The sequence below is a fragment of the Macaca fascicularis genome, chromosome 15 (genome assembly GCF_037993035.2).
Source record: "Macaca fascicularis isolate 582-1 chromosome 15, T2T-MFA8v1.1".
Lineage (NCBI taxonomy): Eukaryota > Metazoa > Chordata > Mammalia > Primates > Cercopithecidae > Macaca > Macaca fascicularis.
The window spans coordinates 84,057,689-84,084,987 of NC_088389.1; the positions used below are offsets into that span (position 1 = coordinate 84,057,689).

The 27,299-nt window shown below is 39.0% G+C and overlaps 1 protein-coding gene across 35 annotated transcripts in view; it reads left to right on the forward strand.

Moving 5' to 3' along the window:
• Positions 1–27,299, forward strand: part of FREM1 (FRAS1 related extracellular matrix 1) — a 168,640-nt gene that overhangs the window by 77,006 nt on the left and 64,335 nt on the right. For 20 of the 35 annotated variants that reach the window (XR_012424683.1, XR_012424680.1, XR_012424684.1 and 17 more), the window contains 10 exons: positions 1,300–1,496; positions 2,171–2,261; positions 2,988–3,155; positions 6,843–7,051; positions 9,410–9,503; positions 13,250–13,502; positions 18,195–18,389; positions 19,479–19,664; positions 21,174–21,370; positions 23,844–24,066. Coding sequence is in view for 20 of the 35 variants with exons in the window: in XM_015437148.4 (XP_015292634.3) it covers positions 1,300–1,496; positions 2,171–2,261; positions 2,988–3,155; positions 6,843–7,051; positions 9,410–9,503; positions 13,250–13,502; positions 18,195–18,389; positions 19,479–19,664; positions 21,174–21,370; positions 23,844–24,066 (1,813 nt within the window). In the remaining 15 variants the exon portion in view is untranslated. Of the gene's footprint in view, positions 1–814; positions 1,050–1,299; positions 1,497–2,170; positions 2,262–2,987; positions 3,272–6,842; positions 7,052–9,409; positions 9,504–13,249; positions 13,503–14,386; positions 15,133–18,181; positions 18,390–19,478; positions 19,665–21,173; positions 21,371–23,843; positions 24,067–27,299 lie in introns of those variants that run through there. The other 15 variants (XR_012424687.1, XR_012424689.1, XR_012424688.1 and 12 more) reach the window with 9 other exon arrangements.

The following is a 27,299-nucleotide window of genomic DNA, read 5'->3' on the forward strand; positions in this document are numbered from 1 at the left end:
GACATGGTGAAACGTCATCTCTACTAAATATACAAAAATTTGCCGGGTGTGATGGTGGGCGTCTATAGTCCCAGCTACTCAGGAGGCTGAGGCAGGAGAATGGTGTGAAGCTGGGAGGCAGAGCTTACAGTGAGCTAAGATCACGCCTCTGCACTCCAGCCTGGGTGACAGTGCGAGACTCCTCAAAAAAAAAAAAAAAAAAAAAGAGATAAGGTTGAGAAACAGAGTGTATATGGAAAGTCTTGGATGCCATGCTAAGGAGTTTGGATATTCTATAAATAATTCCACAGTTTTTGAGCAGTTGTTTTAAGATTTTTTAAGGGGTGAATTAACTTATTTGATTTGTACTTTTTTGAAGATAACACTAGAGGTATGAAAAGTCTAGATTAGCTCTTGGATTTAGGGCTAACAGACAGCTATTGCAATAATGTAAGGATGAAATTATGAAAGGTAGGCCAGTAGCAATGGGAATGACACTTGGGCGTGGGATGTAGAGTATGGTCACTGCATAGGAAATTTTATAAGTAGAAACTCTGGGACTGGGTGATGTGTTATATGTGGGGGGAGAAGGAGGAACCAAAATTCATGTCAACGTTTCTAAGATTGATGACTGAATGTAGGGAAGTATCAAAGAAAGCACCGGTTGTTGGTAGAAGAGAGATGTAAAAATAAAACCAAGAACATATTTTGTGTTTTATACGTCCATTCTGTAGCACTCATGACTGGATTCACTATAATTGTGAAATATATATATGTGTGTATATATTTATATATATATATTTTTTTGAGATGGAGTCTCATTCTTGTCATCCAGGCTGGAGTATAATGGCATAATCTCGGCCCACTGCAACCTCCTTCTCTGGGATTCAAGCAGTTCTCCTGCCTCAGCCTCCCGAGTAGCTGGGATTACAGGCATCCACCACCACACCCAACTAATTTTTGTATTTTTAGTAGAGACAGGGTTTCACCATGTTGGCCAGGCTGGTCTTGAACTCCTGGCTTCAGGTGATCCACCCACCTTGGCCTCCCAAAGTGCTGGGATTACAGGGGTGAGTCACCGCATCTGACCTGTAATAATTATCTTCTTAAAATATAATATTAAATGAGTAAAAGATTTCCATTTTTTGGCCCACACTCTTAATAGCTCCTGAATCATTTGACAGAAGTGTATTATAAATGACATTTTTGAAATTATCTTAACTGTGACTAGGTGATTGTGTGGCATTTTCTTTGCCTTTTTTTTTTTTTTTTTTTTTTTTTTGGTATTTCAAATTAATGGTACAGACATTTTTATTCCAGGTGGCAACAATCCATATCACTCCAGTGGATGACCAGCTTCCAAAAGAGGCTCCTGGAGTTTCTCGGCATTTGGTTGTCAAGGAAACTGAGGTGGCCTATATAACTAAGAAACAGCTACATTTTATAGATACAGAATCATATGACAGGGAGCTGGTCTACACAATAACTACTCCTCCATTTTTCTCCTTCAGCCACAGGTATCTGAAAAGTCAGCATTTGGGCTAGTTCTAGGATTGCAAAGTTGAAAGTGTCAGTATATTGAAATATATATGTAGTACTGTGGTTCACTTGCGCCATTGGTCAGGGATAAAATTATACTCAATTAAGTGTTTACTTTTATCTCAAACTTACCTCGTATCTCCCTTTGAAAGCTGTATTAGTGGGTAAGTGATCTGCAGCTTGTCGTGTCTTCAGCATTGGTAGGCTTATAACAGTCTTTAATCCCTTTTTGAAAGACAATGCTTATTTTTCTTTTTAGTACAATTTATTGAGATCTTCCTAACATTAGTTTTGCATATTACTGCCATGAAATCATTGCATTCTATGATCTCAATCCAGAAAAATGGCACGAATATACGTTAGATTACTATCGTATGCATGAGAGCAGGAAAGCATTTTTAACATGAGTGTAACAATTCCCTTACATGATGCCAAGCAAAAGATTCTGTACATACATTTTGCAGTCATGATAAGGATGACATTGATGACACTGGACTTAATGCTAGAATCTCCAAACGTAAAGAGAAAATATAAAGATAGAGCACCTGATTTCTTCTCACAATGAGGTCTTTCAGTTTTTGATTCTGGGCTATTTGATTTCATTTTTCTTACCTAAAAATGAGCTGATGTGTTCCTCTGTATTTCTCTTTAGACACTTGGATGCTGGGAAATTATTCCTGGTGGACAGCATACCAAAAGTAGTTAAGAATCCTACGGCCCTGGAGCTGAGGTCATTCACTCAGGTATGAGGATATGTTAAAATGCTGACAAACATGATGCAAGTGTGCACTTAGAAGGTATGGCATGCCTAGTGTTGTGCCTGAGAATGTTGGCCTTTGATATCCACAAAGGCTTGATGTCTTTATACTTGCTGCTTGTATGTTTCCATTAAGCGTGTGGCATCTATTTCAAAGTACTTGATCAAGTTAAATGTGGTTTCAGAATCTCTTCAGTAATTTTACAAAACAGACTTTTGTATTGTTTTGCCATCAGCAGGACTGTAATTTGGGTATCTGGTGTATACGTATTTATTTCACAAAATTCAATTTATTCAATATCTTACTGTGTTAGTTTCCAAGGGCTAACAACAATATACCATGAACTGGGTGGTTTAAAATAAACCCCCAGGACATAAAGGACTATGAGCTTTATTTTCTCATAGTCCTGGAGGCTGGAAGTCTTAAATCAAGGTGTTGGCAGGGCAATGCTCCTTCTGAAACCCGGTAGGAGAATTCTTCCTTGTTTCTATTAGTTTGGTGCAAAAGTTATTGTAGTTTTTGCCACTGAAGTCAAAAAAGAGCTTTTGGTAATCTTCAAAGTGATGATGAACATTTACAATGTGAACATTTACAATGTTCACTTCAAAGTGAACATTTACAATGTTCAACATCAATTAACATGATGGTCCTCTAAAAGCTTTTGATCCTTGCAAATCAACACCCACATGTCCATCTCAACTTACTTTGCAGCATGCTGTGAACTATATGAAAGTGGCCTACATGCCCCCCATGCAAGACATTGGTCCCCATTGCAGAGATGTCCAGTTCACATTTTCCGTCAGTAACCAACATGGCGGCACTTTGCATGGGATCTGCTTTAACATTACAGTCCTCCCAGTGGACAATCAAGTTCCTGAGGTATGTACAATGTTCTATATAGAGGATGAAAAGCAGGAAAAGAAAGGAGAGACTTGAAGACCTACTGGAAATGGTAACTTTCCTTTAGGCTAGTTTTTTAAACTTAACGAAAGAAATTTCCATCTATGGTGTAGTAAAAAAAGAAAAAAAAAAGCAGGAGGAAGGGGACCTTTTACTTCCCATGGGACTTCTATGTAAAAGGTGAGATTTTTCAGTTACTAAATTTAACATTATTTTCAAAGCTTTATCAAATTCTTTTTTACTTCCTCTTCTTTCTGCTGAGTTACACATGTTGATCAAGGGAAGGGGATTAAATTATGGGTCTCTTAGCAACTGGAAGGGCTTATTTACCCTCACTCAAGCCCAACTATGCTGCTCTGTAATCTAAAGAAGCTCTTTAATTTTCCAAAATGAATTAAGATGGACCCTTGTTGTACTTTGTCCCACTGCCCAGTGTTTGTGTAAGCCTTAAAAGGACTTGGGTCTTTCATTAGAACCAAACTACAAAGGCTTTGCTACCTTGTGCAGTTTATCTGTGAAGCTGGGATTTGTATTGAGAATTTGTCCCATACCTACCTGGTTCCCCTGCCCACCTTCAGAATGCTAGACTTAATTAGGATGGTCATTATTGTTCTTATTATTTCCCTTAAAAGCAGGAAGACAAAATAACATTACCCATTCATTATGATCCAGAAGGGACCAGAACCTACGCATGCCTCATCCTTAAGGAAAGAGGTCACCCCACCAGGTGCCTACTTGGACTATAGCCTGCACTGGTGTTCTCTTTCCTGACACCTCATCATCTGTATACCTGCCCAAGGTTGTGGGGCAGAGATCTTACCCTGAGGGCCTAAAAGGGCTGTCCAACCTGCAGAAGTTTTGATGGGTGTATTAGTCTGTTCTCATGCTGCTAATAAAGACATACCCGAGACTGGATAATTTACAAAGGAAAACGGTTTAACAAATTCACAGTTTCACATAGCTAGGGAGGCCTCACAACCATGGCAGAAGGGGGATGAGGAGCAAAGTCACCTCTTACATGGTGGCAGGCAAGAGAACTTGTGCAGGGAACTCTCATTTATAAAACCATCAGATCTTGTGAGATGTATTCACTACCATGAGAACAGTATGGGGGAAACTGACCCCATGATTCAGTTATCTTCACCTGGCCCTGCCGTTGACACATGGGGATTATTACAATTCAAGGTGAGATTTGGGTGGGGACATGGCCAAACCACATCAATAGGTCAAAACGATATATGAGAATAATGAATTGCCAACATTTAAAGATCAGAAGATTGTCTATCAAGGCTGATTCCTAGCTTCCCTTGAAACTCTGGCAGCTCTAACAAAATTGAACCTGCATACCCCACAGCAGCCATTGCATAGGGCGTGCTCTCCAGCCCATCTAAGTCCCCACCCAACTCGCCACACTTATTTCTATCACTGGCCTGACCTCCCACGCCTGTGGACTTGCCACCTTTGGTAGAAAACGTGCCAGAGGGCTCACATGGAGGATTTTAAACTAACTCCATTCTTTGACAGCTTTCCTATTAGGAACCAGATCATATTCCTGGTGGTGAAATAGTTTAGAACACCTATGGAGTTAACTTGATAAGATTTTATTCAGACCATTCTTTTCTATGTATGAGATACAGGCCATGAAATGGCCTAGCATTAAAGAAGCCAAAGCTTTCTCTAAAACAATCATGGAGAAATGCTCTTTTATGCAAAGTAATTCAAGCCTCTTGCTGGAGAAGGATGATCTGAGGAGGAAATTAAAAAGTGTAAAGGAAAAAGTTCATTGAATAGTTTTGAGGAGTTGGGGAAAGAATGGCAGGGTAGCTTCCCTTTTTAAAATTTTTACCTTTTACAGTATATGGGGCAAATGAAATAGTCCCTCAAAAAACTGAGGATATTACAAATAAAATTAAATTAGCAGCTTCAGTGAGACCCACCACAGGAGTTGTTCCCTGATGTAGAATTCCTGCAGAGAGCTGCCTGAGTGATAACTACTGGAGGATGTTGACACCATGCTAACCTGAGTCCCAGAAACCTGAGCACTGGATTTGGACAAGAACTAAAAAGCTAATGACTGATGAGTGGGGGGAATTAGCCTTATGCTTTTATTTTTTTGAAAGTTGCCCTAAAATATATATTTTAAAAAATCATCCAATATAGCAAAGTTATATTCCTTGAAACATTGGAAATTGAAGATTCCATATTGGGATACTAATTCAATACAGCTCAGAAAAATGAGTTTGGCAAGCTTGGACCTTTGTTCAAAGACAACGCTCCTCTCTGAGTAAGATCTCCCTCCCTTTCTTTCTCCTACAAACAGTGAAAATATAGGTTCAGCAAAGTGAAAGTGAGACACTTGGGAGGGGTCAGGTGGGGGTAGTTGTAGGGAAAGAAGTCTCAAAGAATATAAGGCAGCGGTCTCAGAATTGTAGGTCTCATAATTTCCATGATGCAAGGGGCTGCCCTTGTGGCTCCATGAATGCCCCACGTGGCTGTGGCCTGGAGTTGGTACCAGCACTGTGCCCTGGTGTGCAGAAGGACAGAGCGGGCTCTTGAGCAGAGGCTGCAGCTTCACTTGCTTCCTTCCCTTTCCTCTGCCAATTTGTTGTCATCCTCCTTTACCAGCTCTTTCTTCAGGAAACATCCTTCCTGCTGGGACCAGCAGCTGCTCTGAGAAGAGTAGGTGCTTACTAGGAGAACTGCTGCATCCTCCCATGGGCAGGGCACCTCACCCTAGACCACCTGGGAGGAGTCCTCAGAGCCCGTGATTTGGTACCCCACTGTATCTGCTTGCTTTCACGTCTGCGTAGTAATACAAGAGTGGGGGTAGAGATAGGTTAAACCAAGTTAGCAGGTTTTCCTCCTGCAGGATCTCAGAGCCTTGTATATACTTATGTCCCTTATAAACCTCCATGGTGAGGATATTGTATGTAACTTTTTTCTAGACTTATTTGACCATAGAGCACTTATTGTCCCCTCCCAATGGGGTGATAAAATATCCCAAGCCATTTAACTTGCTTTTTATTTACAAACGAATTATTAGTCGAGCTGTGAGTTTTTCTATTATAGCAAATTATCTTTGTGGCTTTAATATTTAAATCTAATGTTTGAATAAATCTGTTTCCTCTGGAATCTTCAATTTTGTCACACTACTTCCATTTCTAAAATATTCACTGTGACTGAAGCTTTAAAGCTCCAATCCATTTCCCAAGCCTTTAAGAATTTTTAGAATGAAAAATAGATGCAACCTTTCCTCCAGGGGAATTTGACAAAGATTTTGTGTATTTTCTAGACTAAGCTGTATGTGTATTGAACAGTGTTGGGAATGGACATGAGGATGAAAATTATTATTTCCTCAGTTTAGCAGCACAGGTAGTAATGATTGCTGATTCTACTCTACAGGCTATACAGTAAATGAAAAGTAGATACTTTCTGTCTTAGAGATCTGCCTTGCTACCTTGTAACACATTAATGCTTAGAATCAGAAATAGTAAAAAAAAATTTTCAGTCAAAATGTCTAGCTATGAACTTATCCTCTTACCACATTCTTGAAAACTTAGTTGGCGTGTGAAGATAGTACTGGAAGCTTTATAGGGATGTAATGAACTCTGTCTTCAGGGGTCTTGGAAAAAGGCTTTGAATATTTCTTTCCTTTCTTCTCTCTAGGTATTCACCAACCCTCTGAAAGTGACTGAGGGAGGTCAATGCGTCATCAGCACAGAGCACATTCTGATTTCTGATGCAGATACCAAGCTGGACAATATTGACCTCTCCCTGCGGGGACTGCCTCTGCATGGAAGGGTGGAGCTGAATGGATTTCCTCTAAATGCAGGGGGCACTTTTTCTTGGGCCGATCTCCATACCTTAAAAGTTAGGTTAGAACATTTCATGGCTCTTTTATTTACATGCTTTAGTTTCTTATCTAGATCAGTTGTGAGGCAGAGTAAGAGAAAGAAGTTTGTCCAATTTCTTCAAGGATACCAACATGCCACTTAACACACTCAGCGGGTCAGTTGAAAATTACAAATGATCAGTTTTTTCCTTTCCCTCCAGACATTTTATTTCTGTCTGGCTTGCTATACCAGTGGAAATAACTTTATAGATATTTGAACAATAAAATTTTAATTGCAATGAATATTAAATTGGCGGTAACTGCGCATATCACAAGAGGTAATAGTCAAACTAGATAAAGAGAGACTGAAATAATCTGTGAGGCTAATGTACATAATTGAACTTGTCTCCCGGAGAAACAAATTTCATAACCCGGAAACTGGGATAGAATTCTGTTGATCAATGTCCTTAATGTAACCTTATTCCATTCTACTAGGGCAGGGATCTGCAGGCAAACAAGCAGGGTGAGCTGAGTAGGTAGGGCGTAAACGAATACTTGAGTCTCCAACAGGGATGGCACAATCCCTGGCCTCATGGTCCTAGAGAAGCTGCCCTCACCTTAAGGTCTTTCGTTTCCTCTACCTAATACAGTTCTGTACGAAACTTTTCTACAAAATCTAGTGAAACAACTTCTCTGGAAAACAATACAAGCTATTCAAAAGCAATGGTCGGGTTAGGCCCACACACTAACTTCTCACTTGTAAATTCAAGCTGTAAATGGTAGCATTAGCCCTTCAGATAAAGTATGATAGGAGATATTATACATCAAATGCTTAGCTCTGCATTTGACTAGAGAGTTGACCAGAAACTAAGGTTTGTGCACAAGAAGACCAGTTTAATCCTGACCGTTCAGTTCCATCATTGATTTACAGTCCACTATATCTTGATCATTTCACTTGCACTCCTATTCTTGTTAAAAAAAATTTTTTTTGAGATTTCAACTCTCAGCTATCTGTTAGAGAGCCCTGTTTAGGTCATTCTTGCTAGGGAGTGAATGATGGATAGGAAAAACAGTGCCAATATTTGCTAGAACTATCTGTTCAAGCTTACTGTCAGAGGCTTACAATTATGTTTTTTTTTTTTTTTTTAATTTAATCTTCATAGTAATCAAGTCTGACAAGGTATCCATTCTCATATTTTAATTGAAGAACTAAGCACAAACAGGTTGAGGAATTTGCCCAAGTTCATTCAGCTACTATATGGAGGGGTCAGATTTTGAAAGAATATCTGCTTGACTCCAGTCATCTTTGAATGTGTACTCTTAGGGCCATTTGATCTTTTAGGGATTTCACCATAGTAAAATAGAATTAGCACATTATCACTCACCAATATAGTTTTGATGGAAATTGCAGGGAGCATGACACAATAAAGCATAGCAGGTAGTACATAAGAGGAACATGGAGGGTGGGGAGGATGTGGGACTTCCCCATCATAGGAAGGGAATCCCCAACCTGAGTTGCTACCCAGCCTATGGGTGAAACGAGTCCTCAGTAAAATATCTGTCAGCTCTGATTTTTCCCCCATAGTTAAAGATTATATATGTTCAATCTATTATATTATTTTTAGTACAACTTTTATTTTCCATTCCTAGGGCTCATTGGTATGTTTAAAATTTGGCTCAGTTCACTTCAGCAGCTCCTTAGAACTTTCCAAGCATCACTGCAATGGGCTGGAGAGTATGTGGAGAGCCTAGAATTAGACAATGCCTTCAAGAAATGTGACTGAGAATTAATGGAATATAGGACCAAGGCTAGACAAAGGAAAGGTATTTTTTAAGTCTAAGAGAGATTTAAGAATCTATATAGATTGAGAGGAAGATAGCTAGTCACTAGAAGAGGAAAAATGACAGGAAAGAGGCAATACATAATTCATTGATCAGGGTTTTAGAGAAAAGCTGAATAGATCCACAGCACAGGTGGAAGGATTAGCCTTAGAAGTAGAAAAGGGGAGAGAAAAATCAAATCCACAGTGTCCCACTTTTCCTCATCTACCGCTCAGTCTGAGGGTTCTCCTGGCCCTAGTCAGTGTATTCTGCAAGTGGACAGACCTATACCAAATGGTTCCTGTTGTCACAGTGGCATTTGAAGGGCTGCTTTTTAATTTGAGGACAAATTAGAAATGCATATAGCACATTTTTTCCAGAGTGGAGCAATTTTACATTCAAGAATATATGAGTAGTTAAATATGTGACTTCAGGATTACGTTGGGTTTTTGTTGTTGTTGTTGCTATTTATTTATTTAGTGAACACATGGCCAATGCCTTGAAAGAGCTCGTGTGTCATGCATCTCAATTTACTCTCACACTGTTCCTAAGATATTAGTGACAAATATTATCCCCACAGGTATCAACATGATGGATCTGAGGTTCTTCAGGATGACATACTCTTGGAGGTCACTGATGGCACAAATTCAGCAGAATTTGTTCTACATGTTAAGGTGGGTAGAAAGTTTCCTCCTTGAGTTATTGTCTTAGTCTGTTTTGTGCTGCTATAACACAATACTACAGACTGGGTAATTTATAATGAACAGAAATTTGGCTTATGACTCTGGGGGCTGGGAAGTCTAAGATTGGGTAGCTGCTTGCAGTGAGGGCTTTCTTGCTGCATCAACCTGTGATGGAAGGGCAAAAAAAGAGCAAGAGGGAGCCAGACACTGAACTATGAGCCTTTTATGATCAGCATTAATCCATTCATGAGGGTGGAGCCCTCATGACCTATAAACCTCCCACCTCCCAACACTATTGCAAGTTTTCAATGCATGCTTTTCTGGGGACACATTAAAATCATAACAGTCATATAGACACAGGGCATCTTGTTGGAAAACTCTCAGGTCCTGACAGAACTTGAAACCCACAGCTTCCAAAGTGAGAGAATACCTGCTTCAATCCTTGTATGTCTCAGGCCTGCCAATAGAAACCAAAGTTATAATGGTGAAGTAGCCATACTATATTATTATCTCTCTCTAATCTATTTAAAGACAGAATTACTCTGACTTCAAACATAGATATTTAATTTAAAAAGTAATTTATTCTATGTATAAATTATTTCTAATATCTTTGAACTATAAAACTCAGAAATACTTATTTAGTGGTGGGGCAGGTTAGGCTAGTAACACTGGGGTTTTCCTGTTTACAGAAAAAGCCATGTATGTGTGTGTGTGGTGCTTCTTTGTGAGTTCCTATACCATATAGTCCTAGCATGAGTGTTTGAGATCATATTTCCCCCTCTTGACAAATGAAGAAAAATCTGCACATAAAATTTGAGTGCAGACCGGGCAAGGTGGCTCACACCTGTAATTCCAGCACTTTGGGAGGCCAAGGCAGGCTGATCACTTGAGGTCAGGAGTTCAAGACCACCCTGCCCAATGTGGCAAAACCCTGTCTCTATTAAAAATACAAAAATTATCTTGGCATGGTGGCTTGCTCCTGTAGTCCCAGCTACTTGGGAGGCTGAGGCAGGAGAATCGCTTGAAGCTGGGAGGTAGAGGTTGCAGTGAGCCGAGATCGCGCCACCGCACTCTAGCCTGGGCAACAGAGTGAGGCTCTGACTCAAGAAAAAAAAAAATTTGAGTGCGTGGCCGAGGGACTTACAGGAACCCCTTGAATTTCTTTGTTGAGTGGCATGCAAGTCCAAGAGCATAACTCAGAGGGTTTGCAGGTATTTATATTTGGTGACAAAAGAAGGTGTGAAGAAAAATATACCATGTTCCCTGAAGAGCCACTAATAACTTTCATTGTACTAGATTATTTATTTCTGTTGGAATTTTTCAGATCTTTGTGATATGAAATCATTATTATATTGGTAATAATAATATCTTTGTAAGGTATTTTAGTTAGTGACTAATAAAGAATGTTCACATACATCTATAATTTTAAGAAGCAGTGAAGGAGTTATCCCCATTTTATAGCTAAGGATATTTAGGTCCAAGAAGGTTCAATGACTTGCCCCAAATCATTGACTAGACAGTGTAGGCTTGGGCTGGCATCTCCACTCCTTGTTTCCTAGGTCAGTGTTCTTTCCTCCTCACCCTGCCACCCTTCTACATCGCTAGGTGATTATGATGATCAGACTGGCCAGCAGTTCCTGTGCACCTCTCTGTGACAGGAACAAGGCAATCTCTTCCTTTCTTTTTCCCACTTAGTCCTCATAATGGCCTTTGGGGTCTGAACAAAGAGCAGTATGTTATTGCAGCTTCAAAAAGGACAGTTTTCTTTGTTGGCAGACTTACAGAGAGACAAAGAATTTCTGAGTTACTTTTTTTTGTCTGAAAAGCAAATTTGTGGGAAAAAAACCCCAACCCTATCTTCCATCCATGACAATAGGCAGTGCATTTTGGGAAAGCAATCTGTTTATTGTTTCTTTTTAAACGCAAGAGGATGGTCTTTAAAAGCCAAACAGAGGCACAGCCAATTTTTGGACAAGTGTTTGTGATTTTTTTTTTTTTAACCCAGAAGGAATATTCTTAATTCTATTGCCTTTGGACTTTATTTTCATTTGAAAGCTGAGGCTGTTTTGTGAACTGCTGCAAGATGGTCATCATTGAATTCGTTGGTGATATTCCTGAGAGTCAAGAACAATACTGGAGAAGGTCTTAAATGAATTCACTCAGGGGACTTGAACAAAGATGCTTTTCCTTAATAAGCCAATAGGAAAGTAGAGAATATTGTAGGCTTTTAAAATCTTTAATTAAATAACTAGCCTGGAGCTTTCATTACCCATTCCTCTATCCATTAAAGGAAGTATCGAAACAATTTCATGTATATTTGTTTTAGAGTTGTTAGCCTGTTTAAATAACAAGGTAATCAGGACATATATGCATAGTTGCATTCACTCATTTATTTATTCAGCAAACATTTAATAAGTGCCTCTCTTTGCCAAGCCTGAGGCTAGATGTTTAGAATACGATGATGAGCAAGACAAACAAAGTCACTGTTCTTCTAGAGGTCACAGGCCAGGGATGAAGACAGGCATTAAACAGATTATCACTGAAATAATTGAGTGATTAAAATTTAGATGGTGCCATACATAAATAGGATGCTAAAAGTCAGTAAATAATAGAAGCCCCTAAATTAGCTGAATAGTCAAGGAAGGATTTCCTGAGGAATCCCCATGTAACCTGATAGAGGAGTTAACCAAGCAAAGAGTTGGGGAAAGAATAGCCAGGGGGAAGAGAGAGGGGCAGTGGGGAGAGAGATGATGCAGAGACCCTGTGATGGTGGGGAATGTGTGTTGGGGTAAAGCTGGAGTGGAGTGGCAAAGGCACCCCATAGCATGGGATAAGGCTGGAGAAATCCTAGCAGAATCAATGAGAAGCCCCTGAAGGTCTCTGCAAGGCAGTGACTTAAAATCCACATGTTAAAAAAGATCGCTTTGGCTGAGCACTGGGGAAGAAGGTGTAGGGTTGAGAGGATTTGCAGGGCAGACGTGGCAGCCTTGCAGCACACACCAAATTATGGCTGTGAACTCAGAGGGGGATTGTCCTCACTCCGTTTTAGAAGATATGCTTTTCCAGATTTCTACACGATCTTTTTAAATTTAGAGTGCCAGTGTGATGTTGCTTTTCTTTCCTTTCTACTTGGAGTTTTATTTTCGTGAAAGTGAGAGAAAAACATTTTGTCAAGTTGAAAACTGGCATTGATTGAATAGTTACAGAGTTTCATATTTAACTCAAACTGTTTGAAATGCAGCTGCTGCTTATTATAAGTTCAGAGAAACTTCCTGGGTGGCAGGAAGTTGAGGGTGGAGGAAAGCTTAGTAATCACCAAGTAATTTGAAACAAAAATAACTTTGATGCAGTAAATGAAAATGCCTCAGACCACAAAGACCAGAATTCTTCTGGAATATGTGTGAATTTAATGAAAGAGCGTAGGGGCTTTGGCGAAAAATGCCTTATATTACATTTGTATTTTGTCTGTCTAGAAACAAATGAGAGTTTTGAGTCCTGAACTGTAACCATATTCTCCCATTCCTACCTAAACTGTCTCTCACATGGGCATTCCTTGCAAGATGGTTTACATGGGAAAAGTTAAAAGATGCAGATTGCTTGGCCAAATTCCACGGCTGTTGTTTCATGTGTCTGTAAGATCGAAAATGCCTGTCATTCTATGAGCAATGGATTACCTGTCAAAGAATTTGTCGTTTCTTTCTTTTTCTGAAAACATGCTTTTTTTCCATTGCCTATAGGTATTCCCTGTCAATGATGAGCCACCAGTCCTAAAGGCTGACCTCACGCCTGTCATGAATTGCTCAGAGGGAGGAGAGGTGGTCATCACCTCTGAATACATTTTTGCTACTGATGTGGACAGCGATAACTTGAAGTTGATGTTTGTGATTGCTCGAGAACCTCAGCATGGGGTGGTGAGGAGAGCTGGAGTCACAGTGGATCAGTTCTCTCAGGGAGATGTTATCTCAGAGGCCGTGACATACAAACACACAGGTAAGCAGCAGCATGGTGACCAGTGAGGGAATGCAAGCAACATGAAGAGTCTCCACTCTTCAGTGTGGGCTCCCATAATCAGTCATAATGCCTGCCTCCATTAAAAACAAGAAGCAGCTTCAGCCTGGCCTCTGTTTTTCCAGCATGATCACCATATATGGAAGTATTTCTGATTGTGTTATTGTAATGAATTTCATTATAATGAATTTCAAACAGTGGAGAAAGGGCACATGTTACTTGCTGCTTTGTTCCTGACACTACCACACAGACCTTCCATTCACCCTGTGATTCTCCTTAGCCTTTTTGGTCAGTTTGACCATCATAGTTTGTGGATCTATAAATCATGACAGAAATGCCTGAATTAAGCTCCTAAAGTATTTATATTATTAATTTTCAAAGCTTACTTATCACCAACTAGCTCCTAAGAAGTAATTGGTCTGCTTTTTGAGTTCCTGAAAAGCAACGATAATGTCTTACCCTGTATGTAACTTGCCCACAGCAAATGACAGCATGAACACAGGTTAGATGTACAGAAAATGTTCGTTTATTAGCACTGCACTTACATTTTCAGCATGGCTTTATTTTGTCACCCAGGTGGCATTTGTTCCACTAAAAAATATTAATTCAACATCTGTTATCTTCAGGTTATAGCACTGAGCACTGTGGGGTACACAGGAATATGACCTAGACTCTGCTATGAAAGACTTTGAACTTAAATGGACAGACCAAACCCACTTGCTTGCAAAGATAACAGTGTGACTGACACTGACACACCGCACATCATCACATCATCTCCCCTTGCACATCTTCTGAGGTCTAGGTTGGGGACACTTCCTTGGTAACAATGCTGCATATTTCATCTGCTGGCTTTTGCTGTTCTCTAGTGCAATTTCCTGTCTACTCATCCATATGCCTCTTTAAACTGCAAGTTCCAATGCAGGAAGTGTGATCAAGTATGTAAGGCCAGGTGAGTGGTATAGGAAACAAGAACTTTCAGAATTCAAATCATTTTCTTTTTTGAAGAAATTCAAGCAGTGAAGCATGAAAGAAATTCAAGGAAGAGGAATGGAGATAGCGAAGGATTAATTCAGAGATGGGAGAAAACATTTTGAAATAATATTTGTCCTATATACTTTGGAAAACAATGATTTATTGGAACACCAGATGTCTTGTGACCAACTAGTTAATAAGGGACATTTTAATCACTTCACCAGACATCTTTTTTCTTTAAATGGTATCTCTCTATCCTCTTATCTGTGTTTAGTCTTAGGAAAGATTTCATGGGTGATTTCCTTGTCCTGAGGAGCATAGTTCATATGTTTGATGTCTCTCAGAAGTTCACAACGAGGTACTTGTTTTTTATTTCCGCAATGGGTCTGAGATAGACTGGCAGAAAAGGGATCCAAAGACCAATGACTGTTATTTATTGCTTAATTATTTAACATCTCTGGCAGGCTCGTGCAGCACAGGTAAATTAGGGGTAAGAAGAATCTGTCTTCTTTTCCAGTGCCTCTAAGTGCTAAACAACAGGTATACAGATTTCTAAATCTCCTCTAGTGTAACAGCCATAAACAGGACTGTTAACTAATTAAAAAAATAAAAATAAAACCCAGTAGGACTTTGGGGCAAAGTATTTCAAACAGGTGGCTTTTGGCTATGTTACTAAGTTAGAAGGAATACTCGATTCAAAGGGGATTTTGGTATTTGAATGTTAACATTTTCTCGTAATGATTATTCACTTACTCAATTGGTAGTTCCTCAGTCCTGTGCTGGGATCAGGATAAAGAACCAGCAGGATCTGAGGTTTCAGTGAGTTTTCTGGCCCTTCTCGTGCTTCTACATGTTGATTTAGAGGTCACTTAAGAATATTTTATTAGCATTACTTTATTTGCTTTCTGTAAGTATAAAAATAATACATGCTTATTGCAGAAAACTTGGAAAGAATGGAAAAGTACAATAAAGTTTTGAAAAATCACCTTATTTTATATCTAAAAGAGTTACTGTTTATATTTCAGTATTATAGTATTTTATTCTCTTTATTCTGACCATAATTTTAACATAGTTGCAATCATGTTGTACATGCAGTTTTGCAGATTACTTTTATCATTTAGATTATCACCTAAAAATGTTTATTAAAATATATATTAAGTGTTAGAAAGTTATAAATATGTTTCAGTAAGAGAATAACATCTTACTATATAAAAATCTATTATTAATTTGCTATTCTCCCAATTAACATTATCTGGTCCCAGCTACTTGGAGGCTGAGGCAGGAGGATCACTTGAGCCCGGGAGATGGAAGCTAGAGTAAGCCATGATCATGCCATTGCACTCCAACCTGGGCAACAGAGTGAGACCCTATCTTCTCTCAAATGTTTTTTTTGATAACACTATGATTAACATTTGTAAGTACAAATCATGTCCTTAGGCTGTATTCCATTTCAAGGTAAAGAATTTCACTACCTATGTTGCAGTACATAAAAGTTCACTACCTATTTAGTGGCTTAATATTTGGCCTGCTTTCCCAGCTATTTCTGTAAATATATCCTATGCTTCCATTACAGAGAAATTATGGTTACTCAATTTGCTATTTACCTTCTCTTTTTTTAAAGCTGTCTTCTCTTTCTAGAGTGACTTTTAATTTCTCTCCCCCGTTGCTTCTCCCTGCAGATTTTCTGTCCCATCCCCCAGTGTTCTCCCTTATCTGCTTGGCAAACTCTTACTCATCCTTTAATGCTCAGCACAAAGCCAGCAAAAGCATCTGGAAACTTTGCTGACTTTCCTTGGCACATATGCCCAGCCCCTACTCCATTGTCAGCTAAAACTCTCATCTTCTTTCACCCTCAGCACCTTGTACATTATCAGGCTGGAATACATAAAATTGCCATTTAACAGGTAAAAAATGATTTAATAGTAGCAATTTCATGTTGTTCTACATAATACATACATACATCTGTGCTATTCTGACCACACTGCATTTCCTTCTCTACCATTAGACTGTATCAGTGCCTGACGTATAGTGGATCTTTTGACATTTGACATTCTTTTGAAATGTCTTTTGACAGTTCCAAAACGTGTGCCCTTTTCTCTGCTGGTGTGCCGGAAACACTAATTATCACATAGTAGGTATTGAATAAATATTTACTGAGTGAATTACTAATGAACACATTTTTAAGACAATTTGCATTTTAGATATATGAATAGGTGAGAGGTCTCTTATTTTTGACTCTTTCTCACATTGACAGCTGATTGTTTCTTTTTAATTCTCTCAACTTCAATTCTGTTTTTCCTTTTAAGCCCAGTTTTCTCATCCTTTGAGCACTTGGTTGCTCAATAATATCATCTCTAGATTTTCCTTTTCATTTTTAAACAGGGGAAATAATGGCAACCACAGAACTCTGCAGATTTGACCAGTGTCTGGTGAAAAGAGAGGATGTCCCTGATCTTTTGTACCCTAGGTTCATCAAAATTCCAAACATTAATTCCTCCCTGTATTAGTCCATTTTCAGGCTGCTAATAAAGACATACCCGAGACTGGACAATTTACAAAAGAAAGGGGTTTAATGAACTTACAGTTCCATGTGGCTGGGAAGGCCTCACTATCATGGCAGAAGGCAAGGAGGAGCAAGTCACATCTTACATGGATGGCAGCAGGCAAAGAGCTTATGCAGGGAAACTCCCATTTTTAAAACCATCAGATCTCATGAGACTCATTCACTATCATGAGAAAAGTGCAGGAAAGATCTGCCCGCATAATTCAATCACCTCCTACTGGATTCCTCCCACGAAATGTGGGAATTGTGGGAGTTACAATTCAAGATGAGATTTGAGTGGGGGCACAACCAAACCATATCACTCCCTTCTTGAGATTTTCATGGTGATGCATGAGAATTACCAACAGCACATGTGCAAAACTTTTCTGTGTCCTGGATAGCAAGCACTCTTACTCCATGCCCTTAGTGGGTAACCCAAGAGCAGATTGCCCTGTTGCTGATAAACTATGTAATACTGACATTTTCTTCCTTCTTCCTCTCACTGTCTAAACTGGGGACACTTTGAATCCCACAGATGTAAGACCTAAAGAGTGAAAAGAAGAAAACGAAAATAAATGTCTCTTCTTTTCCACAGACTGTTGCTATTTTTAAAAACATCCTGGCTAATATATAAGAAGAAGAATATTGAAAGGAATGGCAAAAATGTGGCCTACTTTTGTGTTTCACCTATCCAACATCCTTTTTCTCATAAGTGCTCTGTGGTTGATGGTTGTTCATTTAAGGTGGTTAATGCAAATGGAAAGACAATTACCAAAGGGACAAGGATGCCTTCTCCCTCTCCCTGAGGTTGGCCATAACATGAAATGATTATAAGGGAAGAATGAAACCTTCACTAGTGAATCTTCGTGCCCTTGTTCATTCATGAACTGTCAGACCCTTGTTAGCCCAGTTTTGTCCCTCCTTATCATGATAGATGGCTGGTAGGGAGTTCACCAGAGGCAACAGATGGGCAAGAATTTTTGCATTATTTTCATGATATATTTAATTTCATAGTGATAAAGTTGGGCTTTACATTTATTTTATCCACATAATATTTTTTCCTTGCCATTTCAATGCTTGTAGAAGAGGTGTGAGTAGATTTCGTCTTGGCATTCTGTATTTTTAAAAAGTAAGGTTTCAGCTATAGTTGTGTCTTCCAGGTGGCGAGATTGGCATGATGCCTTGTTCTGACACCATTACATTGGTGGTTTCAGATGGAGACGCTGGCCCTTTTGTGAATGGCTGTTGCTACAATGGACCCAATCCATCCGTTCCTCTTCATACGTCCTTTCCAGTATATGATCTCAACATCACAGTATACCCAGTAGACAACCAGCCACCTTCCATTGCAATAGGTGATAATGTGTTTTTCTGTTCCAGTACTATTGTTTGACCTAGTGTCATACTTGTGGTTCAGTGAAATAATATATATTTCACTTATAGTCTAAAAAGAAAACCACCATACGGAATTGTCCTTCAATAATTGCCTCAATACAAATTTGTGGAAAACCCAAATCTGTTAAGATTATAGGGCAAAATAATTTACATGTTTAAAAATTTAAATATTTCTGTTTGGAGAGATATGTGTATTGGGGTGTGTGTGTGTGTGTGTGAGTGTGTGTGTGTGTGTTGGGACAAGGACAACATTGCAATCCTCAAATATTCTGATTTTATTTCACATGGGAAAATATAATTTGCCTGCTGAAGAGAGAGTAATTTATTTTATCCATAACAATTTCTATTAGAACAGGATGAGTATACCAGAGAGACCATTTATATACATTTAACCTTATTTGCTTTTTAGAAAGTCATCTCTTCATAGGCATTATGTATATGTTCTGTCTCTCAGAAAAAAAGATAAGCATATGTATGAATGTTATTGTAATTTGCAGACTATCTCCCAAGCAGTGTTCTGGAAAGAAAGCTTTATCCCAGCAGAATAATTAGGCATCAAGGCATGAAAAACATCTTCGTTATGAGCAATTCATAATAGCTCTCAGGCAATTAACGCTCTGACAAACAGAGGTACCAATTGATCTTGAAGAGTACATAAACTACGTTTAGTGGCTTAACATTAAAACAGTTAGGCAATTCGTACTTTCATTTGTCACTTCCATAGAGACCCAAGGGAAATCAGAGTTCCTTGAGAATGACTAAAGGGCTATGCTGGAGCAGTTAGTATTTCTGCTGTCTTTCCATTATTGTCTGGCTTGCCTGTTCAAGAAAAAAATATAATTCCATAAGTCAAAGTAAATTCACTCATCACCACTCAAGATTTTCACTTTAAAGAGAATTATGCCAATGAAAACGAACATCTCCCATGGAAATGTTTTTGCACATGGGAGGCTTCTCTGAATTAGAATTTCTGTCACTGCATTTTGTCCTACCTAGTCTGTTTAAAAGTTTTCATGCTAAGTTGTAATTGTGTTTTTATTTGTATTCAGGTCCCGTGTTTGTTGTAGATGAGGGCTGCTCAACAGCCCTTACCGTTAACCATTTGTCCGCCACTGACCCTGACACTGCATCAGATGACTTGGAATTTGTTTTGGTTTCTCCTCCCCAGTTTGGCTACCTTGAAAATATACTCCCTTCTGTGGGTTTTGAAAAAAGCAATATTGGCATAAGTATAGGTAAGTAGTAGCTTCATGACCAACAATGACTCCCTTCCTTGTATTTATGGATGTGATTGGCCAGGTCATGCTTAATAACTGGGTAATGACTTTCAAAATGTTTAAAGCACCAGGCGTGGTGGCTCACGCCTGTAATCCTAGCACTTTGGGAGGCCAAGATGGGCAGATCACCTGAGGTCAGGAGTTCAAGTCCAACCTGACCAACATGGTGAAACCCCATCTCTACTAAATATAAAAAATTAGCCGGGTGTGGTGGCACATGCCTGTAATCCCAGCTACTTGGGAGGCTGAGGCAGGAGAATTGCTTGAAACCAGGAGGCAGAGGTTGCAGTAAGCTGAGATTGCACCATTGCACTCCAGTCTGGACAGCAAGAGCGAAGCTCCATCTCAAAAAACAAAACAAAAAGTTTAAAGCACCATATGTATTCAATGAATTATTATTACTATTATAGCTGATACTTTTGAATCTTACTATTTTTCATTTTAATTTTTATTCTGACTTTCCCCATGCATGCAAATTTACTTCAAAATAAGTGGAATTTTACTTATGAAAAATACAAGAATGAACATTGAAGAGAGAATGGTTTAAAAGGCCCTCACAGCAACACGGGATACCATGAGAGAGTGAATCTAGTGGTAGCTCACAAGGTCTCATTCTCACAATCTTTTAGCACTTTGAATAGACATTGGTGGAAAGGATGAGGAAATATACTATGGGTGTAACAGAGAGAAAGCCTAAAATGTTGAAACAGATGACATTAATTTTAAAACTAAAATGTGTCCCAGATACTTAAATAGCTCTTGTATTTCAGGCAAAAACAAACCAACCAAAACAAAAACAGAAAGCAAAAACAAAATCTTCCAAAGACATATAAATGATTCTCCAAACCCCTTTGGAAGAATGTCCATTTTAAATATGAAAGAGACTGAATTTAAGATTAATTGCATTCAATGTTACCCAATTTGTCTTGTGACTTAATGCACATCTTAGAGCATTTTTCTCTTTGGATTTAAACCCATGTCAAAATACTAAAACAGCGGGTTAGCTAATTCCACTCAATCCAACCCCTTGCTTGATATGTACGTCTTGAAGTACGCATATGATTGATTGACTCTTGTTTTGCCTTTACATAATGGAGGTGGTCTCTTTTTACACTCAAGTATGACAGAGAACCATTTATGCAAAAGTAGTTATTTAATCAAGGATAGGTCTCTGACATTTATGCTAAGTATCTGAAGTAGTCTTGAAGTCCCTGTGCATTACTGGTTAAAAATTATTACTCTTCTGTTCCCCATGAAAATTTTATTCTTCTTTATGATCTATGGATATCTGCCTTTATGTTGATGGTTGGCTGTTGCAGCAGCCCTTGATAGCAGATACTTAGGTCAACTGCTATGATCTCTTATTTGCATTACTGAGAAATTGGCTATTATTGGGTTAAGGATTAAGGACCAATAACTGGAAAAAATGTTTTTCTTATTTATCTGTTCCATCTTGGTGTGCTCTAGATTCATTTCAGTGGAAAGATATGAACGCTTTTCACATTAACTATGTGCAGTCCAGGCATCTGAGGATAGAACCAACTGCCGACCAGTTCACGGTGTACGCCACAGATGGGAAGCAACGCTCCTTGGAGATACCATTTTCTATTATTATCAACCCCACAAATGATGAAGCTCCTGACTTTGTAGTGCAGAATATTACTGTAAGAAACATATCCAAATGTTCCATTTCTCTTTTATCATTTTGATTTTTATTTTCAATTAGTCCATTTACATTGCTCCAAGTGCATTAACACATTGAACTGGTGAGGAGTGGGGAAGGCTATGTCATGTAATGCTATCATTTGAAAATTATTAATCTTCCTGCCTTTCCTGTTTTGTTGGCACATGGGTTTCTCTGTCTCTGGAGAGTCTTTCAGTAAGTATGAGAGAGAAAAAAAATTGACACATGATTCCCCCTATACCTACCTCAGTTGTTTTGTATCTGCCTAGGGTTGGGGTTTCTGAAGTAATAAGACCACTGGGAAGTTGTCCCTTGCTCTTCTCTGAAACTAGTCATGGTTTTACCTGCATTCCCTAGAGAGACTATTGGAGAGTGAAAAATATGAAGTCCTGTGTGTTATGGGCAAGCAGACTTTAAGCTTCACATAATTTTTTTTTAGATAACCATATTTTGCTTTCTTGTGAGAAAATGCATTTATTTTGTAGGTAGTTGGGCTTCCATCAAGTTGTGCTGCAAGAAGATTTGAGGTTTTAGTTTAAGTTATTATAACCCATTCCAAACCTGTCTACTAATAAGGTTTGGCATTTTATGTATATTGATCTAAAATTTTTGTTGTCCTAATCTCAATAATCTATTCAATCTGCAAGAAACAACCTCACATTTTAGTCAAGCTCTATGAAGAAGGATCTTACAACATATTTTAAGTTGCTTTATTAAAGTTCTTGGAGAAAAAGGCAAGGTCCTATTTAAAATGTTTTCATAAGTATACCATTGTAAGTTGAATTATGATGCCACTTTAATCTTTAATAAGTAGGGCTAGATAAAAGAAAATCAGCATCCTTTTAGCACAAGTATCATATATGGCAAGTGATTTTTTGTTAACACATGTTCAATAAAACGTGGTACAGGAGGGTGCCCTTCAAAGTCAGTAAGAGAGGGTGAAATGAAAGGAGCTTTAGGCCAGGCACAGTGGCTCACACCTGTAATCCCAGCACTTTGGGAGGCTGAAGCAAGAGGATCCTTTGAGCCCAGGAGTTCAAGACCAGCCTGGGCAATGTAGCAAAACCCTGTCTCTACAAATAATAAAAATAAATTTTAAAAATTAGCCAGGCTGGTGGCACATGCCTATGGTCCTAGATACTTGGGGGCCTGAGGTGGGAGTATTGCTTAAGCCCAGGTGGGTGAGTCTGCAGTGAGCTATGATTGAGCCACTGCACTCTAGCCTGGGCAACAAAGATGACCATGAGGAAGGATGGATAGATGGAAGGAAGGAAGGAAGGAAAAGGAAAGGGAAGGGAGGAAGGAGAAAAGGAAAAGGGAGAAAGAGAGAGAAAGAGAAAGGAAAAAGGAAGGGAGGGAGGGAAAGAGAGAGAGGAAGGAAGGAATGAAGGAAGGAAAGAAAAGGAGAAGAAAGGAGTTTTCACAAATCCGAACCATACATGTCCTTCAAGGCTTAATTGCCTTCTCATTTATGAAAACATCCTGGTCTCTGCCCTTTTGTAATTCTTGTTTATGAATATCTAACAGCACTAGACATTTTCTTCCTTGAGTTATAGTTATTGGTGGACCTTTGCAGTCTTACCTGACTTGGGTTGTTGAGAAATTGGGTTGTTGAAATATTTCTGTTTCAAAATAGGAAACAGAAATACTTCTTTGTTCTCTCAATCTTCACTATGAGAAAAAAAGACTGAATCAGCTAAGTAACATGCTGTCAAGTTCTAACTGACTAGATACTACATGAAATGATAAACATTCAGTTGTCTTTGTGCTTAAAGGATTATGAAACCTGAAGTGGGTGTGAGAGGGAATGGGGAGAGTAGTTCAGGAAATTTGGAAGTATGAGAATTGGAGGGAGATGAGGGACCCAGAATGAAAATATACATAGTTATGCATCCAGTAGCATCCTTTGGCATTGTTGTTGATTTCAATGGAAATACAGAAGTTTTTACTGCAATAACAAAAATAAAAACCACCAAATATGCTTAGTGTATGTAGCAGATATTTGTGTCACTTATAAAGCAGATGGAAACATAAGACTTGTAAAAGCAAGGAGATCCACGAGGATTGGTTTATGAAGGTGAAGGTACTAGATTCAGCTTTATGACTGAACTTTTCCCTGACTTCTTGAAAGCAAACAGCGTCCTGGTTGCTTTTTTCCCCGACCTTTGACTTATGAACAATACATACTTTAAAAATTATATGCCCTTTGTCCTTCATGGAAATGAACAAAGTGCTGTGAAATCTTCAGAAAAAAATGTAAGGGACATTAATAGATCTGCTGTTTCTTTTAGATTCCTATTAAACCAGCAACTTCTTTTTAGGACTCATCCTATATAAATCTCATATAAAATTTGAAGTAGGATATATTCAAATGATTTCTTTTGAGCAGTTTTCCAAAGAAAGACAAGTTGTCTTTCACGTGTTTTTGACTTTTCTGATGTACTCTTGCTCAGGTGTGTGAGGGTCAGATGAAAGAGCTGGACTCTTCCGTCATCAGCGCTGTGGACCTGGACATTCCCCAGGATCCCCTGCTGTTCAGCATCACTCAAAAGCCACGCCATGGCCTCCTCATCAATAGGGGTTTTAGCGAAGACTTCCCTGAGAATGAGCAGCCAGCCAACCCTGAGCGGAAACATGAACCTGTTCACAGCTTTTCCATGGAACTCCTCAAGACTGGTATAGCATGTTCCACTTCCATGCATTTGTCATTGTTGATTGAATAATTTAACCAATACTTATATGTGAAATCTAAAAAGGTCAAACTGATATAAGCAGAGAGTAGAATGGTGGTTACTAGAGGCTGAGGGTGGCAGGATTGGGGAGATGTTGGTTAAAGGATATGAAATTTCGGTTAGACAGGAGGAGTAAGTTCAAGAGATTTATTGTACAGCACAGTGACTATAGTTAACAATATATTGCATACTTGAAAATTCCTAAGACAGTAGATTTTAAGAGTTCTCACCAATCAAAAAAAATGAGTATGAGAAGTAATGCATACGTTAATTAGCTTTATTTAGCCGTTCCACAATGTGACCGGGCCTGGTGGCTCATGCCTGTAATCTCAACACTTTGGGAGACCAAGACAGGTGGATCACTTGAGGTCAGGAATTTGACACCAGCCTGGTCAACATGGTGAAACCCTGTCTCTACTAAAAATACAAAAATTAGCTGAGTGAGGTGGTGCACTTCTGTAATCCCAGCACCTCAGGAGGCTGAGGCACGAGAATCTCTTGAGCCTGGGAGGCAGAAGTTGCAGTGAGCCGAGATCATGCCAGTGCACTCCAGACTTCCAGCCTGGGCAACAGAGTGAGACTCTGTCAAAAAACAAACAAACAAAAAAACCCCGAATAAACCCATTTCACAATGTATACATATGCATCAAAACACCCAGTTATATATTATAAATATATACAATGTTTATTTGCCAATTAAGAAAGTAAAAATTTAAAAATAATTTAACCTAGAGAAGTTAATAATAAATCACAGAAATAGGGGGTGAAGAAATAGCATTTACTGACTTTATTCATTTGTCCCTCAAGGGCTGTCTCTAGGCCTGTATTATTGTAGGACAGGAAGCCCTAGGTAGAGGTAATAGGTAATTGGAAAGGCAACAACATGCTTTCTTTCACTTTTAGGCTACCATTAAATATGATATTTGAGTTTTTTTATATTTTCACTCAAACATTTAATGCTATAATAAAAAAAATCCTTTTTAAAACTATTGAGATCATGAAACTACATTTTAAGAGATTGGTCTGCCAGAATTTCCACAGTTGAAACAAATATAGAACCACATATAATGCTTATTATTCTCTGAGGGGATAATTTGCTCTTTAGAGAAATGGCACATTGCATAGCAGCCTGAATTATTTTTTAATTACTCTTTTAAAAAATAATCAATCTTATCCCATTTTTCTTTTTTCTTTTTTTTTTTTTTTTTTGAGACGGAGTCTCGCTCTGTCGCCCGGGCTGGAGTGCAGTGGCCGGATCTCAGCTCACTGCAAGCTCCGCCTCCCGGGTTTACGCCATTCTCCTGCCTCAGCTTCCCGAGTGGCTGGGACTACAGGCGCCCGCCACCTCGCCCGGCTAGTTTTTTGTATTTTTAGTAGAGACGGGGTTTCACCGTATTAGCCAGGATGGTCTCGATCTCCTGACCTCGTGATCCGCCCGTCTCGGCCTCCCAAAGTGCTGGGATTACAGGCTTGAGCCACCGCGCCCGGCCAATCTTATCCCATTTTTCATTTATGAAAATACTTTTAAAAATTTGAGAAAAGTGTGCAGTTCCTGAATTACTGCTTCCTCCCATTCTCCTTCCTTAACGTTTTCTTTTCCCAGCCTGTAAGGTCCTTCCCGCTCCTTTGACAGGCTAGCCAAGGCTGTGCCTTCAGAACGCACCTTTCTGTTAACCTCCACTTGAGCCCCACCTAAGGCCTCCAAACCATTCCTTCTCTGTGCTTGCTTAATTTTAGCACTTGCTTAACGTTTTTCCAACTGTCTTTCAGTTATTTCTTTCCCCAACTAGTGTGTAAGCTTTCTGCCCCAAAGGTTTTTTTGTAATTGTTGTGTAATACATTTGTGTATTTCTCAGCTTTTATCAATTGCAAAGAGATACATTCTAGGGCATAAATGATGATATTACCAAATGAATAACCACATGCTACAAATAATAGAATACATTGTTTACATTTTTTTTCAAATTTCACCAAGGAAAAAATAATAATACAAATTTTACTCTCAAGAAAGTTAATTTTTAAACATTTGTTGGTTATTATCCAGTTATGTAAGAATTGTATGATCATTGTGTGCAGTTTGAACACAGTTATTTTGAAGAAAAAATAAAAATTTCCTACATAAAAATTAGTATTTGGGTTAATATTTTGGTTACTTTCTCAGAAATTAGATTTTCACCTCTATTTTATCTGTGGTTCATTTATGGCTACATTTTAAAAATACTTTAGCGTGTTGTCATAAACATCCCCCTAGACAAATATACAACATTTTTAAAACTCTTCCCATGTTATATAATCTGTTTTTCTTCTTACTTTTTTTTTTTTTCTGGAAACAGGGTCTTGTACTATCACTTAGGCTGGATTGTGGTTGTGCAATAACAGTTCACTCCAGTCTCGACTTCCAGGGCTCAAGTGATCCTCCTACCTCAGCCTCCCAACTAGCTGGGACTACAGGCACAAGTCACCACACATAGCACTGGCTGATTAAAAACATTTTTGGTAGAGACAGGGTCTCCCTGTGTTGTCCAGGCTGGTCTTGAACTCCTGGGCTCAAGTGATTTTCCTGCATTGGCCTTCCAAAGTGCTGAGATTACAGGAGTGGGTGGCCATAACTGGCCTCTTCTTACTTTTAAAATATTGAGGCCAGGAGCGGTGGCACATACCTGTAATCCCGGCACTTTGGGCGGCCGAGATGGGTGGATCACTTGAGGTCAGGAGTTTGAGACCAGCCTGGCCAACATGGCAAAACCCAGTCTCTACTAAAAATACAGAAATTAGCCAGGCTTGGTCACACTTGTCTGTAACCCCAGCTACTTGGGAGGCTGAGGCATGAGAATCGCTTGAACCCAGGAGGTAGATGTTGCAGTGAGCCAAGATCATGTCGCTGCGCTCCAGCCTGGGTGACAGAGTGAGAGTGTGTCACAAAAAAATTATCATTATTATTGAAAATGTAGCTGTTGATAATTACATTATAAAATCATCATATAGACTTACTATGCTGTACTTTTTTAAAAGAGATGACTTTGTCACCCAGGCTTGAGTGAAGTGGGGTGATTATAGCTCACTGCAGCCTCAAATTCCTGGAATCAAGCACTCCTCCCTGCCTGAGCCTCTTGAGCAGCTATGACTACAGGCATCACCTAGCTAGTGTTTCAAAGAAAATTCTTTTAAAGACAAGGT